The sequence below is a fragment of the Trichosurus vulpecula genome, chromosome 1 (genome assembly GCF_011100635.1).
Source record: "Trichosurus vulpecula isolate mTriVul1 chromosome 1, mTriVul1.pri, whole genome shotgun sequence".
NCBI lineage: Eukaryota > Metazoa > Chordata > Mammalia > Diprotodontia > Phalangeridae > Trichosurus > Trichosurus vulpecula.
This window is the reverse complement of record NC_050573.1, coordinates 6,758,464-6,782,874: the sequence shown is the minus strand read 5'-3', so window position 1 is coordinate 6,782,874 and position 24,411 is coordinate 6,758,464. Positions and strand designations below refer to the sequence as shown.

At 37.3% G+C, this 24,411-nt stretch overlaps 1 protein-coding gene across 1 annotated transcript in view; it reads right to left on the bottom strand.

Moving 5' to 3' along the window:
• LOC118846435 (vomeronasal type-2 receptor 26-like) overlaps window positions 1-24,411 on the bottom strand; it is a 68,849-nt gene that overhangs the window by 24,032 nt on the left and 20,406 nt on the right. The window contains exons 4-5 of the mRNA XM_036755012.1: window positions 19,797-20,024; window positions 1,684-1,807 (exon numbers count right to left, since the gene is read on the bottom strand). Coding sequence (XP_036610907.1) covers window positions 1,684-1,807; window positions 19,797-20,024 — 352 coding nt within the window. The remainder of the gene's footprint in view (window positions 1-1,683; window positions 1,808-19,796; window positions 20,025-24,411) is intronic.

Sequence of the window (24,411 nt, the reverse complement as noted above, 5' to 3'; positions counted from 1 at the left end):
ATAACAACAAAATAAAAAAAAGAACACTCTAAATTATGATTTCATACAATTGGGTCAACAAATAACCCTAGAGATGTCATCCGTAAAACACAATACATTCATTCATTCATTCCAGCAGTGGGAGTCGTCTGGGTATGCCCTAGGGATAGAAGTGCCAAGAGATTATATAAGAGATTTGAGTAAAAGCAGACTCCAGGAATATGAGTCTGAACTAAATAAGAGTTAGGGTGGAGTATGGTTATGTAGGTAAAATAAACAACAATAAAGACAGAGGTAGGAGTGTTTGAAAAAAAAATCAACTGTTGTATTTCGTGCTGATTTTTAAAAAGTAGTACCTCCAGAAATATGGATTTAGTTTGATCATAGGGAATGTAGGAGGAAGAGAAGGATGACTTATCAGAGGTTTAGGAATGATATTGTTATATTTAAAGTAACCAAATTGAAGGCACTGTGACCTTAAAATTCCAATTCAATGTGAAACAAAAGGACACTGAGGCACTGTGAACATTTTCAGCTTTTTAAGGAAACTGGTGGTCCCTAAGAAATTGGATCCAAGACTTGCCTCTGCTGTCATGGACCCCTGCTGTCTGAGGGTGAGGCATACTTATAGCAAATAAGAGAGTACTAAAAGTAGAATAGAGCAGTACGGTTCTATGATTGGTCAATTCAGAAAAAGGGGGGAAGGTTATATGGTTGGTTAAGAGGAGGAAGTGGAATTCCATGTTTGACTACTGGAAGAAGCCAAAAAGAAGTAAGTCCCATATTTGGTCAAGTATATTGTCACCCAGTCACCTGCGCTGTGTAATCAGTGACCAGGCAACAAGATTCTGGGACTTTCCTCTCTTTGTTACAACCATCTGGCACAAAGAAAACAGGAAACTGAGATTTTTGGATCTTTGCAACCTACAAGAAGATTAATTGGTAGGGTGGGGGGCAGTTCAATAGGTCTTTGTTGTTGATATAACAAACTATAAACCTCGATATTATAAATCTGTCTTATAAATCATTTAAAAGCAATATAATTATTTGTGTATAATAGATTAATTCTAACCTACACAACTCCCATTCTCACAGCATTAATCAATTTAAACCAGCTCACTCATGCAATCACTGATATTTAGTAAAATACAATGAGCTGAAAAGATACTGATCAAAATTGAATAGGGTATGAAAATTATTCTCACAGTACCTAGTAGGGATTTTTAAAGGTAATACAACAAGATTTAATGGAGGAAAAACAAACTTAATTGTAACTTGGAATATTAATGCAATAAACTGATGGGGGAAAAAGGATGAATTTCCCCCCCAAAATTAACCTAGCATTTTATTTTCCCCCAATTACATGTTAAAACAAATTTCAACATTCATTTTAAAATTTGAGCTTCAAATTATCTCCTTCCTTTCCTACTGCCCACATAGAGATGGCATGCAACTTTGGTTCCACACCAGTACAGTAGATCGATAGATGTCGATATACATACATACATACATATGTGTGTACAGGTGTGTGTACATACATGCATACTTATTTCAATATATTCCTCTGATTTCCCTTGGCTTCCTATTATCTCTATCTCAGACAGTAATGTTCCTGAGAGTTGTAAGTGACTGTACAAGAACCACATGTTGGTTACTTTAAAAAAATCAGTTCTAAAGAGAAGGGAGTTCCATACAGAAACTTACCCATCTGACTGGAGATCTCCCCTTCTGGGCATGGGGAGCAGTCAAAGCAGCAGGCAGCCTTCCCCTCCAAAAGGGTCTTCCTGAATCCAGGACCACAACTGTCACTGCATACTCCACATGGAACCTAAGACAGTAAGAGGGGAATGGAATGCACATCTTTAATTGAGAGTTACTTAAGTTTGGGGAAGAAAAAGGAAACTCATTTTCTATGGAATTTAATTTTCTATGTAACCTCTACTTCAACAGCCACTCCTACATTCAAGCAAATGGCAGTGTAGATAGAATGCTTAGCCTGGAGTCAAGAAGACCTGAATTCAAAACCAGCAAAACATATTGGTTGTATGGCCCTACACAAGTCATTTAACCTCTTTTTCCTTCAGTTTACTGAAGTTTAAAATAACAACAATACCTATCTGGAGGGGTTGTTGGGAGGATAAAATGAACTATTTATCAACCACCTGGCACATAGCAGGTGTTCACAAATGCATCTTCCCTCATCCCTCCCTTTTATAAATATTTAAAGAGAAAAAAAAATCCTGTTGAGAGTGGAAGTTTTGGAAAAGCCCTCAATTGTCATGCCTGGAAGGAGTCTAAGATCATAGAAAATACTAAATTTTTTTCTGAAAGAATGGTTAAAGAAGCTCTTTTCTTGCCAACAAACCTCTTGAGAAGAAACTTTAACATCCTAAGAGAAGTGTGTAGTGGGAAAGTTATTCCAGAGCTGAGAGGTAAGTAGTAGCAATTTATTGGTGCAGTTTATTGGTCAGCAGTTTATTGGTGACTATCTTTGAGCTTTCAAGATTATCGAACCATTTAAATGTATATTATCAGTGTTTATTTTCTTGGTAATTAATTTGATGGATAGTGACATTGATCTGTATTTAAATCTGTAGTGGCATAAAGGGAAAGAAAGAGATGGGGTTTAGACGGGGAGGAAGGGGAGGACTTTTGAGGAAAATTTCATGAATTATCAGTTATTTGTGTGTGTGTGTGTGTGTGTGTGTGTGTGTGTGTGTGTGTGTATGTGTGTGTGTGTGTGTGTGTAAATCAGGGTTAAGTGATTTGCCCAGAATCACATAGGTAGTAAGTATCAACTGTCTGAGGCTGGATTTGAACTCAAATCCTTCTGACTCCAGGGTTGGTGCTCTATCCACTGTGCCACCTAGCTGCCCCTGAGTTAATTTGTTAATGAAATAAATTGTTCATTTATATTTATTTATTAAAAATCTCATAACATACTGCTTGAGGGCCTTAAACCTAGGCTGATAATTAATATAGTAATATGTCTTGTAGCAGGCTGATAAATCAAAGTTTGGTATGATTGCTGACTAAGACATGTTAGAGTCATAATCCCTATAAGCTGGCTACTTATATCAAGGATTATAAGATTTATGCCTGATTCAAATGTAAAGGTACTTAAATATTTAATAATTGAAATATATTGACCCTAACCCAACACTTGCACTAGTTGTGTTATTTTGACTAACTTTTAGGCTCTAGGAACTTTATTTTCATTAATCATAAACTAACTAGCTGGTCTCAACTTTGTAAAACATGATTATGAATATGATATGGATGGTAATCACCCAAAGTGTTGAACAAAAAGCTTTTTAAAAACATAAAATTTATTTAATCTGTTTCTATCCAGTTTTCAATGACGTTGAAGGGATACAAGAATGAAACGATAATTAAAGGTAAAGTAAAGGTTAATATAAAAGTCCTTCAGGAAAACAGCCTATTCTTGAACAATTAAAAAAAAACTTAGCCAGTTTCAAGAAATATAAAAATCAAATGATTTCTCAGCTCTATTGGAACAAAGACTTTGGAAGGTTCAGTGCCATTTCGTCCTCTGAATTAATCTGAATGGGTGCTTTAACCATTCAAATAATTGTAGGACAGTCACTATCTTTCTGAAGCTCATTTTCCTCATACATCAAATCAAGAGGGTAGACTAGATGCTATTAAAGCTCCATCAAGGAGGAATAAAGGCTGGGACTCACTAATCTCTCAAATTCCTCTCCAGACAACTTTAAAACAACATCTCAAAATGAATTCTGGAGCAGCAAACCCAACAAAAATGGGGTGAAAAAATATTCCAGCCCCGCAAAAACTTAAAATGTTAGCAGAAAAGGTCTGTAGCACTGGGGCAAGAGCGTGTATTGGTGATCCAGATGGGCTATGAGTGCTTATTCAACCAAGTGCCCTTGAAGAGTTTTGGCCTTTATCTCCTTAATTAGATTAGGTAACTAAGGTGGGGATCCAGGTGGGGCCCATGAGGGGAGGTCTGATTATATCTTGCTCCCAAGTAGGTCCCAAACCACTAGCTATTATATGCTAAATCCATGTGGGCATGAAGCCCTCAAGGTCCTAGGGGGAGGTGCTAACTCCAGAGGCAAGAGTAAGACCTTAAGTTCTGATCTCTCAGATGACATTTGATGATGGCTAAAAGATGAATAAAAAGAGAAGACAGAGCTATTTGCTTAGGTTGCTCACTCTTGACAGTGCATTGATGTGGAAACTCCAGGCAGCTGTACTTAAGAGCCCTCCAGCTTGTAAACTCGGATATTTGGACTTTGTTAAACTCTGGTAACTATGCATTGAGATTTGAATCAGACAAAGTCTGTCTGCTGATGTTTGAAATTTGTTTGTTTGTGCTCTGGATCTCAGGATGCTGGTCCCCCCCCCCCCAGCTGAGTGAATGATATTTGTATGTTGGATTAAAGCAAGATAGTTAACCCCTTATAATTGCTTTCCTTAGTAAAGTGGATCAAAAGTACCTGGCTTGCAGCATTCTGTGAGCTGGTCATTGTTGGTTTTATACCCCCACAGCAGCTGCTAGCCGGATTGTTGCAACAGAGGGGAATGCAGTCTAGCACAGACTGTACCTGGAAAGTCAGCTCTGGGGCCTTGAGGGCAATGGAATCTGTGGCAGCCACTTTTGGAGCTGAGCCTACATATGGTAAGAGGATCAAACAACTTATAGGAAGGAGGTTATGAAGGATCCTTAGCTGGCAATGGATGCAGGACTCTGTTTCATTGCCCATAGTGGGATCCAGGTCACCTTCTCAGGGTGAGGAGGAGCACTAGTACACTACAGTTCCAAGCTACAAGGGAATCGGGATCCTGATCACAGTTCCAGGGCAGAAACCTGTTTGTGGTCACTCAGAGACTAGATCAGAGGCCAGATCAGTGACCACACCATTCTATAGATCATACCACCTCAGAAGAATGAAAAACTTACAGACATGCAGAACTGAGTCTAAAGAACAAACAAACACAAACCATTGTCAGAGAGTGCCACCTAAACCCTGGGAGCAGAGCCAAATGTTAACATAAATTTGAAAACCAAGAAATAGAATGGAAGAATTAAGAACAAAAAAGAACCTGACCATAAAAAGTTATGTTGACAGAGAATATCAAAACACAAACTCAGAAGAGAACAACAGTGACAGAATGACCATACACACATCCTCAAAGAAAAGTGTGAATTCATCTCAGATCTCCAAAAAAAAAAAAAGATTTACTGGAAAAGATCAAAAATGTTTTAAAAGACAAAGAGGAGAGGTAGAGAATAAAATGGGAAAAGTCATGAGAGCGGTGTGGTACAAGAAAATTAAAAAAAAACAAAAACAACATCACCAACAGCTTGATAAATGAAGTAAAAAAATAAAACCTGAAGAAAATAGCCTCAAAAGCTGAATCAGACAAATGAGAAGAGATATTTTAAAAATTACAAAAAAAAATCACTAAGGAAAATAACTCCTTAAAAAGTAGAATTGGACAAACAGGAAAAAGGTAAAGAAAATCACTGAATAAAACAATTTCTTAAAATTAGGACTGGGCAAGTGGAAGCTAATGACTGCATTAAACACCAAGAAACAACAAAACAATGAAAAGAATGAAAAAGTGGAGGAAATGTGAAATAACTCATTGGAGAAACAACTGATCTAGAAAATTGATTCTGGAGAGATAAGTTAAGAATTTTTGGATGGCCTGAAAGGAATGAACAAGCAAACAAACATAGGCATTGTATTTCAAGACATCATTAAGGAGAACAGCTTTCATATCCTAGAACCAGAGGATAAAATAGAAATAAAAAATATAGCTATTTCCCTCCAGAAATATATCACAAAATTGAAATTCCTGCAAATATTATAGCCAAATTTCAGAGCTTCCATTTCAAGGAGAAATGACTACAAGCAGCCAGAAAGGAACAATTTAAATATTATGGAGACATAGTCAGGATAACACAAGATTTAGAAGTTTCTACATTAAAGGATCTGAGGACTTTGAATGTGATGTTCCAGAAGGCTAAGAAACTAGGTTTCAACCAAGAATCACCTTCCCAGCAAAACTAAGTGTAATCATTCAGGGGGAAAAATCAATACTTATTGAAATAGAGGACTTTCAACTATTCCTGTTGAAAAGAACAGAGCTGAATAGAAAATACAATATTCAAATACAAGATAGAAAGAAAGCATAAAAAGATAAAAATAAGAGAAAGACCATAAGGAATTCAGTAGGGTTAAACTGTTTGTATTCCTACATGGGAAGATGATATGAGTAATTCCAAAGAACTTTATCATTATTAGGGGAATTAGAGTACACATAGACAGAGGGCATAAGTATGAGTTGACTGTGATAACATAATATAAAAAAAAGCAGTGAGAAAGAAGGATTCCCTTTGAGAAAAGGGAAGGGAGAGGGAGAATTGGATAAATTATGTCAAGTAAAAGAGATACAAAAGAGTTTTTTTTTCCCAATGAGGGGGATGATGGGGCATGGCAGGCAATGTTTTAACTTGGATCTCATCAGGAATTGATTGAATGAGGGAATAACATGTATATTCCTTTGGGTATAGTAATCAATTTTACCCTTCAGAGTAGCAGGAGAGTAGAGGAATAAGAGAACGGGGAAGCAATAGAAGGGAGAGCAGACTGTGGGAGATAGTGGTCAGAAGTCACACATTTTTGAAATGAGGAGGAAGAGAACAGAGATAGAGAGACAGAAAGAGAAAGAGAGAAGGATAAGCAGGGGACAAAATAGGATGGAGCAAAATAGAGCCAGTAATCATAACTGTGAGTGTGAATGGGATTAACGCTCCTGTGGAAAGGAAATGGATACCAGAGTGCATTAAAAACAAGAATTTTACAATATGTTGTTTACAATAAAAAACAAAATTAAAGCAGAGAGACACATACATGGTAAAAGTTGGAGCAAAACCTATTATGCTTTAACTGAAGTAGAAAAAAATGGCAAGGATAGCAACCGTGAACCCAGATAAAGCAAAGAGAAAAACAGATCTAATTAAAAGAAATAAGCAAGGAGATTCCCTCTTGCTAAAAGGTACCATAAACAATGAAATGATATCAATACTAAACATATATTTACTAAATTTCATAGCATCTAAATTTTTAAATTAAAATTAACTGAGTTACAGGAGGAAATATACAATAAAGCTGTACTAGTGGGGTACATAATCTTGCCCCTCTCAGAAACAAATAAATCTAAATAAAAATAAACAAGATAGAAGTCTATACAATAAAGCTGTACTAGTGGGGTACATAATCTTGCCCCTCTCAGAAACAAATAAATCTAAATAAAAATAAACAAGATAGAAGTTAAAGAATTGAACGGAATCTTAGAAAAGTTAGATATGACACACCTTTGGAGAAAATTGAAAAGAAATAGAAAAGAGTACTTATTTTTTCAGTAGTAGTGTTAGGTACACAAAAATTGATCATACTTTAGGGCATAAAAACCTTACAACCAAAGGCAGAAAAAGAGGAATTTTAAATGCAACCTTTTCAGATTATAATGCACTAAAATACACTCGATAAAGGGTCCTGAAACCATACATTGAACATCAGTTGGAAACTAAATAATCTAATCTTTAAAAATGACTGGGTCAAAGAACAAATTATAGAAATAATCCAAAATTTTATTAAAGAGAATGACAAAAGTCAGACAACATACCAAAATTTATGGGATGCATCGAAAGAAGTACTCAGGGGGAATTTTATTTCACTAAATATGCCCAGGGAAAGAGCAGATCAATGAATTGACCATGCAATTAAATAAATCTTGAAAATACAAATAAAAATCCCCAATTAAACACCAAATTTGAAACCTGAAAATCAAAGCAATGACTGTTGAAAATTTAAAAAAAATCTTTGAACTAATAAATAAAACTAGGAGATGGTTTTATGAGAAAAAACCTATAAAATAGATGAACCACTGGTTAATTTTATTTTAAAAAAGAAAACCAAATTACCAGTATCAAATATGAAAAGGGTGAATTCATCAACAATAAAGATGAAATTAAAGGAATCATTAGGATCTATGTTTCCCAATTATATGTCAATGGGTCTAACAATCTAAGTCAAATGGCTGGATGTTTTCTTTCTTTTTTTTTTCTTTTTGTGGTAGAGAAAGGGAGGGCAATTGGTGTTAAGTGACTCGCCCAAGGTCACACTGCTAGTAAGTGTGTCAAGTAGCTGAGGTTGGATTTGAACTCAGGTCCTCTTGACTCCAGGGCCAGTGCTCTACTCACTGTGCCACCCAGCTTCCCTGGATGGATATTTCCAAAACTAAAAACTGCCCAGATTAACAAAGAACTAGATTATTTTTTTGAACTAGATTATTTTAATAAACCTATTTTAGAAAAAAAGAAATCAAATAAGACATCAATAAGCTATTTAAGAAAAAAAATCACCAGGACCAGATGGATTCACAAATGAATTCCACCAAACATTTAAAAAAGAATAAATTCATGTACTGTATAAACTATTTGGAAAATTAGGCAAAGAAGGAGTACTACCAAATTTCTTTTATTACACAAAATAACTGTGCTGATACCTCTGCTAAAAAGAGCAAAAAGTGCAAAAGAAAATTATAAACCAATTTTTATGTAAAACTTAAATAAAGGAGATCCCAGCAATATATCACAAAATTCATACACTATATGCAAATGGCATTTATATCAGGAATGCTAGGTTGGGTTGATATTAAAATAAAACTATCAGCAAAATTTACCATGTAAATAACAAAACCAAGAAAAATCATATGATAATTTAAATAGATTCAGCAAAAACTTTTGACAAAATACAGCATTCATTCTTCTTTAAAAACACCATAGAAAGCAAAGGAATAAATAAACTTTCTTAAAAACAGTAAGTAGCATTTACCTAAAACACCAGAGAATGTTATGGGGTTAAGCTGAAAGCATTTCTAGTAAGATCAAGGGTGAATCAGAGGTGCCCATTATCACCACTAATATGCAATATTGTAACGTAAATGCTAGCTATAACAATAAGGAAAGACAAATAAATTTAAGGAATTAGAATGGACAGTGAGGAAACCAAATAATCACTCCTTGTCAATAATATGATAGTACTTGGAGAATTGTAGAGAATCAACTAAAAAAAACTATTAGAACATATTAGCAACTTTAGCAAAGGTTCAGGATGTAAGATAAACCCATGAAAATCATCAGCATTTCTGTATATTACCAACAAAGTCAATCAGCAAGAGCTAGAAGGAGAAATTTTTTTAAAATAACTGTAGACAATATTAAGTACTGCGGAGTCTACCTGCCAAGACAAAACTAGGGACTATATGAGCAGAATTACAAAACATTTCTCACACAAAGGAAGTTGAGTCTTGAATCCAAAAAAATAATAAAACATGAATTGCTTCTTGATAGGCAGAGCCAATATAATAAACATTAAAATCCTACTAAATTAATTTGCTTATTCAGTGTCATACTAAACAATTATTATACCAACAATTATTTAATAGAACTAAAAAAATATAACAAAATTCATCTGGGAGAAGAAAAGTTCAGGAATCTTATGTGAATAAAAATATGTGAATTAGTCTAATCATAACAGATATCAATCTGTATTACAAAGTAATAATAAAAAAAGAATCTGGTACTGAAAGAGAGATAAAGTGCTAAATCAATGAAAGAGATTAGGAACAATATACACAGTAGTAAATGACCATAGTTATTCTGTATTTGATAAGCATTAAGATGCAATTTTTTGGGGACAAGTATTCACTCTTTCACAAAAACTGTTTGGGAAACTGGAAAGCAATTTGGCAGAAACTAGATATAGATCAACATCTCACATTGCATTCCAACATAAGGCCAAAATTGATACACAATTTAGACATAAAGGGTGATACATTAAGCAAATTATAGGACCTTGAATAGTTTACCTGTTGAATTTATGGGTGAAGGAAGAATTTATGACTAAACAAGAGACAGAGAACATTGAAATACATAAAATTGATAATTTTGATTATATTTAAATAAAAAATATGTTGCACAACCAAAGCCTATTCAGAAAAGATTAGAAGGAAAGGGGGGCGGAGCCAAGATGGCGGCTGGTAAGCAGGGACTAGAGTGATCTCCATACCGAGTCCCTCCAAAAACCTATAAAAAATGGCTCTGAACCAATTCTAGAACGGCAGAACCCACAGAACAGCAGAGGGAAGTAGGGCTCCAGCCCAGGACAGCCTGGATGGTCTCTGGGTGAGGTCTATTCCACACAGAGCTGGGAGCTGGGAGTTGGGAGTTGGGAACGGAGTGGAGCAGAGCCCAGTCTGAGTGGCGTGGAACAACCAAACTTGGAGTCGGGCGGATGGGTCCCCTAGCGCCCTGAATATGTGAGCTGCGGCAGTTACCAGACCCCCTCAACCCACAAACACCAAAGACTGCGGAGAAGGTTAGTGAGAAAAGCTGCGGGAGTGGAAGGAGTTCACGGTTCGGCTTCCAGTCCCGGGGGCAGCGGAGGTGGGGCAGCTACAGTTGCTGCTGCTTCTGGCCCCAGGCCCACCTGGTGGGAGGAATTAAGTGGTGGATCAGAGCAGGAGTGAACAGCCTGCTGAAGATCTAAGCTCAGCCCGGGCTGGGGGTTCTTGGGGAAGGAGTAGTGCTGGCACCTCCCCCCCAAACGTGGAACATAGAACTCGTTAGTCTACAAGCAGTCATACCCCACTGAAAAACTCAAGGGTCAAGTTAGTTGGTTGGGAATATGGCCAGGCAGCGAAAGCACACCCAGATTCAGTCTCAGACTTTGGATTCCTTCTTTGGTGACAAAGAAGACCAAAACATACAGCCTAAAGAAGACAACAAAGTGCAAGAGCCTACACCAAAAGCCTCCAAGAAAAACATGAACTGGTCCCAGGCCATGGAAAAGCTCAAAAAGGATTTGGAAAAGGAAGTTAGAGAAGTAGAGGAAAAATTTGGAACAGAAATGAGAAGGATTCGAGAAAACCATGAAAAACAAGTCAATGACTTGCTAAAGGAGACCCAAAAAAATACTGAAAAATACACTGAAGAAAACAACACCTTAAAAAATAGATTAACTCAAATGGCAAAAGAGCTCCAAAAAGCCAATGAGGAGAAGAATGCCTTGAAAGGCAGAATTAGCCAAATGGAAAAGGAGGTCCAAAAGACTACTGAAGAAAATACTACTTTAAAAATTAGATTGGAGCAAGTGGAAGCTAGTGACTTTATGAGAAATCAGGATATTATAAAACAGAACCAAAGGAATGAAAAAATGGAAGACAATGTGAAATATCTCATTGGAAAAACCACTGACCTGGAAAATAGATCCAGGAGAGAGAATTTAAAAATTATTGGACTACCTGAAAGCCACGATCAAAAAAAGAGTCTAGATACCATCTTTCAAGAAATTATTAAGGAGAACTGCCCTGATATTCTAGAGCCACAGGGCAAAATAGAAATTGAAAGAATCCATCGATCGCCTCCTCAAATAGATCCCCAAAAGAAATCTCCTAGGAATATTGTCGCCAAATTCCAGAGCTCCCAGATCAAGGAGAAAATACTACAAGCAGTCAGAAAGAAACAATTGGAGTATTGTGGAAACCCAATCAGAATAACTCAAGATCTGGCAGCTTCTACATTAAGAGATCGAAGGGCTTGGAATGCGATATTCCGGAGGTCAATGGAGCTAGGATTAAAACCCAGAATCACCTACCCAGCAAAACTGAGTATTATGTTCCAAGGCAAAATATGGATTTTCAATAAAATAGAGGACTTTCAAGCTTTCTCAGTGAAAAGACCAGAACTGGATGGAAAATTTGACTTTCAAACAAGAATCAAGAGAAGCATGAAAAGGTAATCAAGAAACAGAAATTGCAAGGGACTTACTAAAGTTGAACTGTTTTGTTTACATTCCTGCATGGAAAGATGATGTGCATGATTCATGAGACCTCAGTATTAGGGTAGCGGAAGGGAATATGCATGTGTATATATATATATATATGTTTATGTATATATAGAAGTGAATGTGTATGTATGTATATATCTATGTGTATGTGTATGTATGTATATATATATGTCTGTGTGTGTATATATATATGTATATATATGTATATATATATATATATATATATATATATATATATATATATATATATATATATATATGTATGTATATATACATGTAAAAGAGAGAGGAGACCCAGGGTGAGTTGAAGATGAAGGGAAGATATCTAAAAGAAATAAAATGAAATTAAGGGATGAGAGAGCAACATACTGGGAGAGGGAGATAGGGAGAGATAGAATGGGGTGGATTATCTCCCATAAAGGTGGCAAGAGGAAGAAGTTCTGTGGGAGGAGGGGAGAAGGCAGGTGAGGGGGGAATGAGTGAACCTTGCTCTCATCAGATTTGGCCTGAGGAGGGAATACCATACATACTCAGTTGGGTATCTTACCCCACGGGAAAGAGGAGGGAGGAAGATAAGAAAAAAATAAAAGGGGGGGATGATGGAGGGGAGGGCAGATGGGGGTGGAGGTAATCAAAAACCAACACTATCAAAAGGGGACAGGGTCAAGGGAGAAAATTCAATAAAGCGGGATGGGTTGGGAAGGTGCAAATATAGTTAGTCTTTCACAACATGAGTATTGTGGAAGGGTTATACATAATGATACACGTGTGGCCTAGGTTGAATTGCTTGACTTCTTAGGGAGGGTGGGTGGGAAGGGAAGAGGGAAGAGAATTTGGAACTCAAAGTTTAAAAACAGATGTTCAAAAACAACAACAAAAAAGTTTTTGCATGCAACTAAAAAATAAGATACACAGGCAATGGGGCATAGAAATTTATCTTGCCCTACAAGAAAGGAAGGGAAAAGGGGATGAGAGGGGAGGGGAGTGATAGAGGGGAGGGCTGACTGGGGAACAGGGCAACCAGAATATATGCCATCTTGGAGTGGGGGGAGGGTAGAAATGGGGAGAAAATTTGTAATTCAAACTGTTGTGAAAATCAATGCTGAAAACCAAATATGTTAAATAAATAAATTTAAATAAAAAAAATAAAAAAATACATGTGGAAAAAAAAGATTAGAAGGAAAGCAGAAAACTGGGTGAAAACATTTTACAGTCAAGTTTCTGTGATGAAGACCTCATTTCTCAAATATACAGAGAAATGAGTCAAATCTGTGAGAATATAAATAATTTCAAAATTGATAAATGCTTATAGGATATGAACAGGGACTTTTCAGATGAAGGTATCAAAGTTATCTATGGTCATATAAAAGTGCTCTCAATCACTATTGATTAGAGAAATGGAAATTAAAACTACTCTCACCTACCACCTCACACTTATCAGACTGGCTAATGTAACAGAAGGGAAAATAGCAAATGTCGAAGGGCACATGGGAAAATTGGAACTGTTTGTGGAATGGTGAACTGAATCAAATTTGTTTTTGTTATTTTATTATTTATTTACTATTTTTAGTTTTCAGCATTGATTTCCATAAGATTTTAAATTGCAAATTTTCTCCCCATTTCTACCCTCCACCCACTTCAAGATGGCATATATTCTGATTGCCCCATTCCCCAGTCACCCTTCCCTTATGTCAACCCCCTCCTCCCTCCCCTTTTCCCTTACTTTCTTGTAGGGCAAGATAGATTTCTATTCCCCATTGCCTCTATATACTATTCCCCAGTTGCATGCAAAAACAACTTTTTTTGAACATCTGCTTTTAAACTTTGAGTTCCAAAGTCTCTCCCCTCTTCCCTCCCCACCCACCCACCCTAAGGCGGCAAGCAATTCAACATAGGCCATGTGTATATCATTATGCAAAACCCTTCCACAATACTCATGTTGTGAAAAACTAACTATATTTCCCTCCCTCCTATCCTGTCCTTCTTTATTCAGTTTTCTCCCTTGACTCTGTACCTTTTTGAAAGTGTTTCCTTTTGATTAGCTCCTCCCCCTATCTGCCTCACTTCTATCGTCCCCCCTTTTTATCTCCTTGCTCCTTCTTTCCTGTGGGTTAAGATACCCAACTGAGTGTGTATGTTATTCGCTCCTCAAGTCAAATCTGATAATAGCAAGATTCACTCATTCCCCTTCACCTGCTCCCTCTTCCCTTCCTACAGAACTGCTTTTTCTTGCCACTTTTATGCAAGATAATTTACCCCATTCTATCCCTTTCTCCCTCTCTCAATATATTTCTCTCACATCTCTTAATTTAATTTTATATTTTTAGATATCATCCCTTCGTATTCAACTCATCATGTGCCCTGTCTATATATATATGTATATGTGTATATATATGTATATGTATATATATGTATATGTATGTATGTGTGTGTGTGTGTGTATATATATATATATATATATATATATATGTATATATATATATCCTTCAGCTACCCTAATACTGAGGTCTCATGAATTATATACATCATCTTTCCACGTAGGAATGTAAACAAAACTGTTCAACTTTAGTAAGTCCCTTACGATTTCTCTTTCTTGATTACCTTTTAATGCTTCTCTTGATTCTTGGGTTTGAAAGCCAAATTTTCTATTCAGTTCTGGTCTTTTCACTGATAAAGCTTGAAAGTCCTCTATTTTATTGAAAATCCATATTTTGTCTTGGAAATTTATACTCAGTTTTGCTGCATAGGTGATTCTTGATTTTAATCCTAGCTCCATTGACCTCCAGAATATCATATTCCAAGCCCTTTGATCCCTTAACATAGAAGCTGCTAGATCTTGTATTATCCTGATTTTGTTTCCACAACACTAAAATTGTTTCTCTCTGGTTGTTGCAATATTTTCTCCTTGATCTGGGAGCTCTGGAATTTGGTGACAATATTCCTAGGAGTTTTCTTTTTAGGATTTTTTCAAGGGGTGATCGTTGGATTCTTTCAATTTCTATTTTGCCGTCTGCCTCTAGAATATCAGGGCAGTTTTCATTGATAATTTCTTGAAAGATGATATTTAGATTCTTTTTTTGATCTAGTCCAATAATTTTTTTTATTATCTCTCCTGGATCTATTTTCCATGCCAGTGGTTTTTCCAATGAGATATTTGACATTGTCTTCCATTTTTTCATTCCTTTGGTTCTGTTTTATAATATTTTGATTTCTCATAATGTCACTAGTTCCCACTTGCTCCAATCTAATTTTTAAGGTAGTATTTTCTTCAGTGGTCTTTTGGACCTCCTTTTTCATTTGGCTAATTCTTCCTTTCAAGGAATTCTTCTCCTCATTGGCTTTTTGGAGCTCTTTTGCCATTTGAGTTAGTCTATTTTTAAGGTGTTATTTTCTTCAGTATTTTTTGGGTCTCCTTTAGCAAGTCATTGATTTCTTTTTCATGGTTTTATCTCATCACTCTCATTTCTCTTCCCAATTTTTCCTCTACTTCTCTAACTTGCTTTTCTAAATCATTTTTGAGCTCTTCCATTGCCTGGAACCAATTCATGTTTTTCTTGGAGGCTTTTGATGTAGGCTCTTTGACTTTGTTGACTTCTTCTGTCCGTATGTTTTGGTCTTCTTTGTCACCAAAAAAATTTTCCAAAGTCTGAGTCTGAATCTGAGACTGTTTTCGCTGCCTGTTCATATTCCCAGCAATCTATTTGACCCTTGAGCTTTTCATTGGGGCATGTGTGCTTGTAGAGGAGAGAGTACTTTGTCCCAAACTTTAGGTGTTGTGCTGCTGTTTTCAGAGCTATTTCTGTACAGAAGCTCTCCCACACCAGCACTCCTCCTCCCCCAAGAACTGCCAACACGGACTGTGACTCAGATACAAGCAGGCTCTGCATTCCTGCTCTGATCCGCCACTTAATTCCTCCCACCAGCTGGGCCTGGGGCCAGAGGCAACTTCAGCTCTGGAAGCAACCTCAGAGCTGCACCCCTCTACCTCTACCACCCCAGTGGCAGAGGCCGAAGGCAAACTCCTTTCACTGTGTCCCAGAAGTTTTTATGCACTAACCTGCTGTGTTGTCTTTGGTGTTTGTGGGTTGAGAAATCTGTTAACTGCCACAGCTCACTGATTCAGGGCACTACGACCTGTTCTGCCAGGCTCCTAGTCTGGTTGGTCCGGGTGCGGCCCGTGCTGAGCTCTGCTCCTCTCTGCTACCAGCTTCTTGCACTAGAACTTAGTCAGTGACCATCCAGGCTGTCCTGGGCTGGAGCCCTGCTTCCCTCCACTATTTTGTGGGCTCTGCAGTTCTTGAACTTGTTCAGAGCCATTTTTAATAGGTGTTTGGAGGGACCTGGGGGAGAGCTTATGTAAGTTCCTGTTTTCCAGCAGCCATCTTGGCTCCACCCCCTTGAATCAACAATTTTGAAGAGCAATTTGGAACTGTGCCCAAGGGGTATGAAACTGTGCTTACCCTTTGACCCAGCAATATGACTAATTGGTCTATATCTTAAAGAGATTTAAAAAAAAAGAAAAGAAAAGGACCTTTGTGCACAGATACACACACACACACACACACACACATATGTCAGCCCTTTTTTGTAGTGACAAGCAATTGAAAATTAAGGCATGCCCATCAATTGGGGAACTAATGAAAAAACTGTGGTATATAATTGTGATGAAATACTGTTCTAAGAAATTATTAGCAGAATTTTTTTCAAAAAAACGTGGCAAAACTTAAACTGATTAAAAATGAAGTGAGAACAACAAGAACACTGTACACAGTGACAGCAATATTATACACCAATAAATTGTGAGTGACAGCTATTTGCAGCAAAATAATGATCCAAGACAATTCTCCAGGATCTATGATGAAAAAATGCTATCCCCCTCCAAGTAAAGAATGGATGGAATAGGAATGCATATTGAAGCATATGGTTTTCCTTTTCTACATTCATTATTTTTCTTTTTTGTCTGTGTTTTCTTGTACAACATGACTTCCACAACACAACATATGGAAATATGTTTTGTGTGGCTGCCTATGTATAATTTTTTTTTCAAATTGCTTGCCTTCTCAATATGGGAGATGGTAAACAGAAGGTCAAGGAGAATTTGGAACTCAACATTGTTAAAAATGAAGTTTAGTAATAATTTTATGTGGAGGTGTAGCCAAGATGGCTGAGTAAAGGCAGGGAGTCACCTGAGCTATCCCTGAAACCCCTCCAAACACTGTTTTAAAATGACTCTAAACAAATTCTAGAGCAGAAGAATGCAAAATGATGAAGTGAAACAAATTTCCAGCACAAGGCAACTTGGAGGGTCAGCAGGAAAGATCTGCTACACCAGAATGAGAAAGAAGCACAGCCCAGTTAAGGCCAGACCAGCACAGACCAAGCCCCTGCCTTTAGCAAACCAGGAGCAGGCCTTGGGAGTGACTGAATCAACAGTGGTAATGGCAGCAGCTGCTTCCAGAGCTCTCAGCCCATAGATGGTAAGGTGATCAAACAACTGGTCAGAAGTAGATTACAGGGGTCTTTTTTTACTAGAAATGAGGCAGCATTCTGTTGCTTTGATCATACTTAGATCTAGGCCTCAATCCTGGGTGGCAGTCCCAGGGTGAGGAGGAATACTAGCATAGCAGAACTTGCAGCAACAGTGGAGAGGGGAACCATCCTCACAGTTCCAGGGCAGAAAGGAGTGCTTGTGGTCACTCACAGACTAGAGCATAGGTCGGAAGAGTAGTAAACTCCTCTGCTTAAATCATGCCACTTTGGAAGAATATGGAGCCACAGTCAGGATAACAAGATTTAGCAACTTCTACATTAAAGGGTCAAAGGACTTAGAATATGATATTCTAGAGGACAAAGGACATAAGACTTCAATCAAGAATTGCCTACCCAGCAAAACTGAGAATAATCTTTTAGGTGAAAAATGGATATTAAAAGAGATAGAGGACTTTCAAGCATTGTTGATGAAAGGACCAGAGCTGAAAAGAAAATTTGACTTTCAAATACAAGACTGAAGAGAAGCACAAACATAAACAGGAAAGGGAAATAATAAGGGTCTTAATATTTTTAAACTATTTACATTCCTACATGAGAAGATGATATTTGTAACTCATAAGACCTTTCTCATCATTAGGGCATTTAGGAGGAGTATATATAGGGAGTGTGAATTGGATCTGAAGGGATGATATGTAGAAAATAAATTAAATTAAGGCATTAGAGAGGAAAGTATTAGGAGAAAAAAGAATGGGAGAGGTAGAACAGGGAAATTATCTCACAAAAAAGAGGAGAGCAAAAAGCTTTAACAATGGAGGGAAAGAGGGGGAAATGAGGGGAAGTGAGTGAATTTTACTCTCATCAGGATTGGCTCAGAGATGGAATAACATACACCCTCACCTGGGTATATAAATCTATCTTACCCTACAGGAAAGTAGGAGGGGAATGTTATAAGAGAAGAGGGTTGATAGAATGGAAGGCAGATTGGGGGAAGTGGTAGTCAAAAGCAAAACACTTAAGAGGGACAGTGTGAAAGGAGAGAGAAAGAGAGCAGAATAAACAGATGGGGAAACAGGATGGATGGAAATAGAGTTAGTAATCACAACTCTGAAAACAAATTTTGAAGCAAGTTTTTTTCTGATAAAGGCCTCATTTATCAAACATATAGAGAAGTGAGTCAAATTTATAAAAATGAGCCATTCCTAAATTGATCGAAAGTCATGTTTTCAGTTTTCAAATGAAGTAATCAAAACTATAACCATTTGAAAAAAATACACTAAATCGCTATTGATCAGAGAAATTCACACCAAAACAGTTCTGACTACTACCTCATGCGTATTAGACTGGCTAATAGGACAGAAAAGCTAAATGACAAATGTTGGAGGGGATGTGGGAAAAATGAGATTTTGATGCACTGTTGGTGGAGTTGTGAACTGATTCAACCATTCTCTGAATGAATTTGATACTATGCCCAAAGGGCTATAAAACCATGCATACTCTTTGACATAGCAATACCAGTTCTAGGTTTGTGCCCCCAGAGATAAAGAACAAAAAGGAAAAGGACCTATTTGTACAAAAATACTTACAGCAGCTTTTTTCTAGGGGTAAAGAATTAGAAGTTGAGAGGAAGCCTACCAATTACGTAATGGCTGAACAAGTTGTGGTATGTGATTATGACAGAACACGATTGCACTGCTTTCAGAAAGACCCGAAAAGACTCGCACGGGCTGATGCAGAGTGGAAGGCACTGTGTACGAATTCACAGCAACATTGTAAGATGGTCGTCTGTGAATGAATTAGCCGTTTGCAATAATACAACAATCGAAGACAACTCTGAAGGACTTACGATGAAAAATGTTATCTGTCCCCAGGGAGAGAATTGATGCTGCCTCAATATACATTGACACACAGGTGTTTAACTTTCTTAATTTTTCTTGATTTTTTTGTCTAAATTCTCTTTCACAACATGGCTATAATGGATATGTTTTACATGGCCGCATGTATATAACCTATATCAAATTGCTTGCCTTCTCAATGGTTGGGGGCGGTGAGTGAGGAAGAGAGAAAATTTGGAACTCAAATTTTTAAGAACAAGTGTTTACCATTGTTTTTACATGTATTTGGGGAAAAAATAAAATGCTAAATAAATTACAAAATACATTAAGAATTATGTTTAAAAAAGGATAAGGTACCAGTACTTCTGGAGGCCTCAATGCCATTAGATTAAGTGAATTGATTGAAATGGATGCATTGCCTTGAGTCAGAAAAGGGTATCACAATGCCAAGAACACTAGATTTGAGATCAGAGGATCTTGGGGAAGGCTTGACTTTTGGGGGCCTCAGTTGACTTATCTGTAAAATGAAAGAGGTAAGTTATATGACCAATGTGTGTTTATTCATTTATATCTATATATGGTCTCTGACCTTTGAATCCCAAAATCCCCACACTATGTCATCCTCACACATTGTGAAATCTTGACCACGTGGAGCCTTGGGGACAAACTGCCCCACTTTCACCAGAGTCTCAGACCAATTAGGAAAGAAGACATAGTTCATAATGGCATATTGGATCTCAGAGCTTCTATTCTCATCCACAAACACCTGGTCACCAGCACTGTTGTTAAATTGGGTGTTCTTCAGAGAGGCGTGCAGCTGAAAGGGAAGAGAAATCCTCATCACTGTGTGGTGCCCAAGGGAAAGACTATGTTATACAAGAGAAACTGCGTCTTTTTTATCATCTTATGGAGTTTTGTAGTCTTATTTGGAGGTATGATAAAATCTGGCCTTCTCCTGGGACACATAAAAAAGAACTCTGGAACCCAGAGTGCTGCTTATACCTCTAGGTTTATAACCTCATTTACCCTTGAATCCTTGTATCAGTAAGGCCAATGGTGACCATGAATATGTCTGTATAGTTTGGTATCACAGAATATAGGACACTCTCTGTATAGAAGGCAGAAGAAGCAAAACGTTTATTCAGACACCAGAGGATCAAATCCCAAAACCAATAACCCCAATTCAACATAGCAGTAATTGTATTCCAAAACCAGTAAGTCCACCTCAATATAACAGCAATGAAATTAAAATGCAGTATCATAGCAAAGAGCCAAGCTATCCTGTAACCTTCCCCTCTGCTAGGGCCTTCCTGAAAATGCTAACTCAAGAATCTTAACTGTCTGCTTGCCTGTGTTCTCTCCTCTCACAATTCTGAAATTCCTTGCAGTTCTGAGCCCTTCCACTTCTGTCTCTTTCAGTTCTCTCTTCTTCTCAGAGTTCTGTCTTCTTTGCAGATCTCTAGACCCCGCAGCTTCCTAGTCTGAGCTTAATGGCTACCCACAATGTACACACACACACACACACACACACACACACACATATATATATATATATATATATATACACTCTGTATAGCTCCACCTGGGGCTTATTGAATGGGTGGGGAAGATCTTTGGTCACATTAGCACCACACTCCTCACTATCTTTCACTTTCTTTATCTTATCTATTGCCAAGGTATGTTAATTTCAACTTTGCTACATCTCTCAAATATTCTTCTCTCCTCTCCTATGATGTTGCCTTAACCTCATTTTCTCACACCTGGACTACTTCAAGAGCCTATGGGTGAGTCTATCTGCCATAGAACTCTCCTCACACTAGTCCATCTTTGATTCTGCATTGATAGTAATTTCTCTAGAGTGCAGATATGACCATTCACTTCCATACTTGATCTCTAGTGGCTTTCTATCTCCTGGAAAACATAAAATCTTCTGTAGGATTCAAAGTACTTCATGTACTCCCTTCAGCATTACACTCTTCTGTACATTGCACTATTTCTCCCCACCTGCTCTTCAATGCAGTGACACTGGCCTCTTTGCTGTTCCAGTAATAAGACACTCCATCTCTTAGCTCCACTTGCATTTTCTCTTACTGTTCTCCAGTCCTGGGAATCTCTCCCTTTTCATCTCCATTTCCTGGTTTCCTTAGCTTTCTTCAAGTCCCAGCTAAAACCTCACCTTCTAAAAGAAGGCTTTCCCAATCTATCTTAATTCTAGTGTCTCCCTTCGATTAATCATTTCCTATTTATCAAATATGTAGATTATTTGTACACAGTTGATTTCTTGTTTTCTTGCTCATTATATCGTTACCAGCTTGAGAGCAAGGACTGTCTTTGTATCCCCAGTCCTTAATACAGTACAGTGCCGGCATACAGTAAGCACTTACTAAATACTTGTCCACTGACTGATTATATACTATTATTCCCCAGAACAGGGTGTTGGACTGACACTCAATTAAAGTGATCACTAGTGCCCATAGACAGGCCTGAGGCATATACCAGTACACAGATTTGTATGTTCCCCTGATAGGATTGAGTGTGCTGAGCCAGGGAAATGATCATCTTTCAGGAACTGGATATAGAAACCATGAGAGAAATAAAAATTGACAATGTCATTGATCAATGAGTCTCTCTCTCTCTCTCTCTCTCTCTCTCTCTTTCTCCCCCTACGATTTCTATTGAAATGATTGCCTTCAGTGACTTTCTTTTCTAACCCATCCCTAAAATACTTCGATACCTCCCATTGCAAAACACCTAAAATTTTATCATCCAGCTTCTGCTTGAGTCAATTAATCAACTTCTCTTAAGCAACTACTAAGTGCAAGAAACTGTGCTAAATGTCATGCTGAAATTCCTGCAATAAGATGGATCTAACTACTCACAGCCATTATTCTTTTGGATAGCTACAATTGGATGCATGGTTTTTCCTGACATCATAGACATATATACTTCTGGGCACCTTCCACTTTCTGCTCTTGATTCTTCCCTCTTGGAAAAATAGAACAAATGTAGTAATTCTTGCATATGAAAGTCTTTCAAATTCTTGAGCAAACCTATCATGTTTCACTCCTTTGAATGCTTTCTTCACCAGGCTACACTTCCCCTCTCTTTCAAATGATCATATAAGGAAAGCAGTTCCTTCACATGGCCATCTTCCAAAGATATTCTCCAGCTTAAATACCAAATGGTAGCTATCAACATCATTTTTAAACTGAGGCTGACAAAACTGAACACAAGATTTCTTATATGGTACTATTTCGTTCTTATTGACAGACTCTGTGCATCAATTAATGTTGTTCAAGGTCCTTTTAGCTTTCATGACTATCACATCTTATTTGTGTATAATATTGAGTTCATAGTCCACCTGAAGACCTCCAGATCTTTACCAGACCTCCTTCTTCCAATCTCACACCTCTGTCTTTTAGACATCTTAATCCATATGTCCATTAGATGTCTTAAGAGCAACATTTCCAAAATGGAACTCATTAGCTTTCCCCCTAACTCCTCCTCCTGTCTTTTATATTACTGTAAAAGGCAATGCTGCTCTTCCAGTCCTTCAGTCTTACAATCTAGGGATTGTCCTTGACATTCATCATCTACACCGCCCCCCCCCATATCCAATATGTTGTCAAGGCTTGTTGCTTTGACCTTTGAGACATCTCTTTATCATGCCCTCTTCTCTTCTCTAACACAGCAACTACCCTGGTGCAAGCCCATATCACTGCACATATGGACTACTGCAACAGCCTGCCAATGGGTCTGCTTTCCTCAAGTCTCTCTCCACTCCAATCCACCTTCAGTTAAGCAACTCAAGTGATTTTCCCAAACCACAAATTTGAGCATATAACCTTCTTTACTCAATAAATTCTAGTGGCTCCTTATCATCTCTAGGATCAAATATAAAATTCTTTGGGAAGCTCTTAATATCTCAGACCGTTTTTACTTGTCAACTTTTCTCACGTTTATTCCCCACATTTACTCTTTGATCCAGTGACAATGGCCCCTTGCTGTTCTTCTAATTAGACACTCCATCTCTCATTTGCAGGAATTTTCTCTGTGCCCCATAGCTGGGATGTTCTCCCTCCTCATCTATACCTACTAGATTCTTTTGACTTCTTAAAGTCTGAAGTAAAATCACATATTCTACAAGAAGCTTTTTTAACACCTCCTAATTTTAGTGACCTCCCTTTCTTTACCCTTTCTTATTTTTCCAATTTATCCTATATATACTTTATTTGCATGCATTTATTTTCTTATGGTCTCCCTCATTAGATTGTGAGCTTTTTTTAGGGTAGGGACTGTCTTTTGCCTCTTTTTGTATCCCGAGCATTTAGCACAGTACCTGGCATGTAGTAAGTGCTTAATGAATGTGTATAGATTAATTGATTGATTGTCTCACCATGACTTTCACTTTCTATATTTAGAAAGGTAGACCAAGTGCAAGACTTCAAATGTATTGCTATTAAACTTCATCTTCAATAGTGATTCCCTGCAATGTTCTAAACTGTTAAGATCTTTCTAAATGAGTCTGATGGTATCATTTTGAAGATGGTTTTTTCTAGGTAAAGAACTTTAAATCTTCTACATATGTGATAAGGAAAAAGTCAACAATTTCAAGTGAATTGTTAGTTTAGTGTGACCAACTGGTTCAGAAGATTAAATCTGAGGTGAGGATTTCTGGTGAATATTAACTTGGGTTCCTACAATTTCATCAGATTGGGGAGTTCCCTGGGGAGGAAACTCTTTTTATTAATGCAAAATAGCATCTGTCATACTATAACAAATTATACTCTTTGAGAATAATATGAGGCATGCAAAGGTTGAGTAAGTTGCCCATGATCACATGTGTCCAAAGGGCATGTGTAAATCCAAATCTTCCTGACCAAAAGATCCACTCTAACATTACCATGAAGATCACATTTTAGATCACATTTTAAATTATAAGATGGGGGAATACTTAGTCAGGGATGGAGTGCACCTAAATGTTGGTTAGCAAAACTATATTTGTCTTGTTATCAGGAGATTTGATATATGTGATTCTGAAATTAAAGGGGTAGATAGGGGAGAAAACTGTCTGTGTATACTTAACATAACAGATATCCTGAAATTCAGGGTTAGTTTAACTAAACAAGAGATGTTTATTGTAAAAAAAAATGAAAGAATTAGGGAAGGTATAGTGAGCCCCTTCAAGGTCTAAATGGATGTCA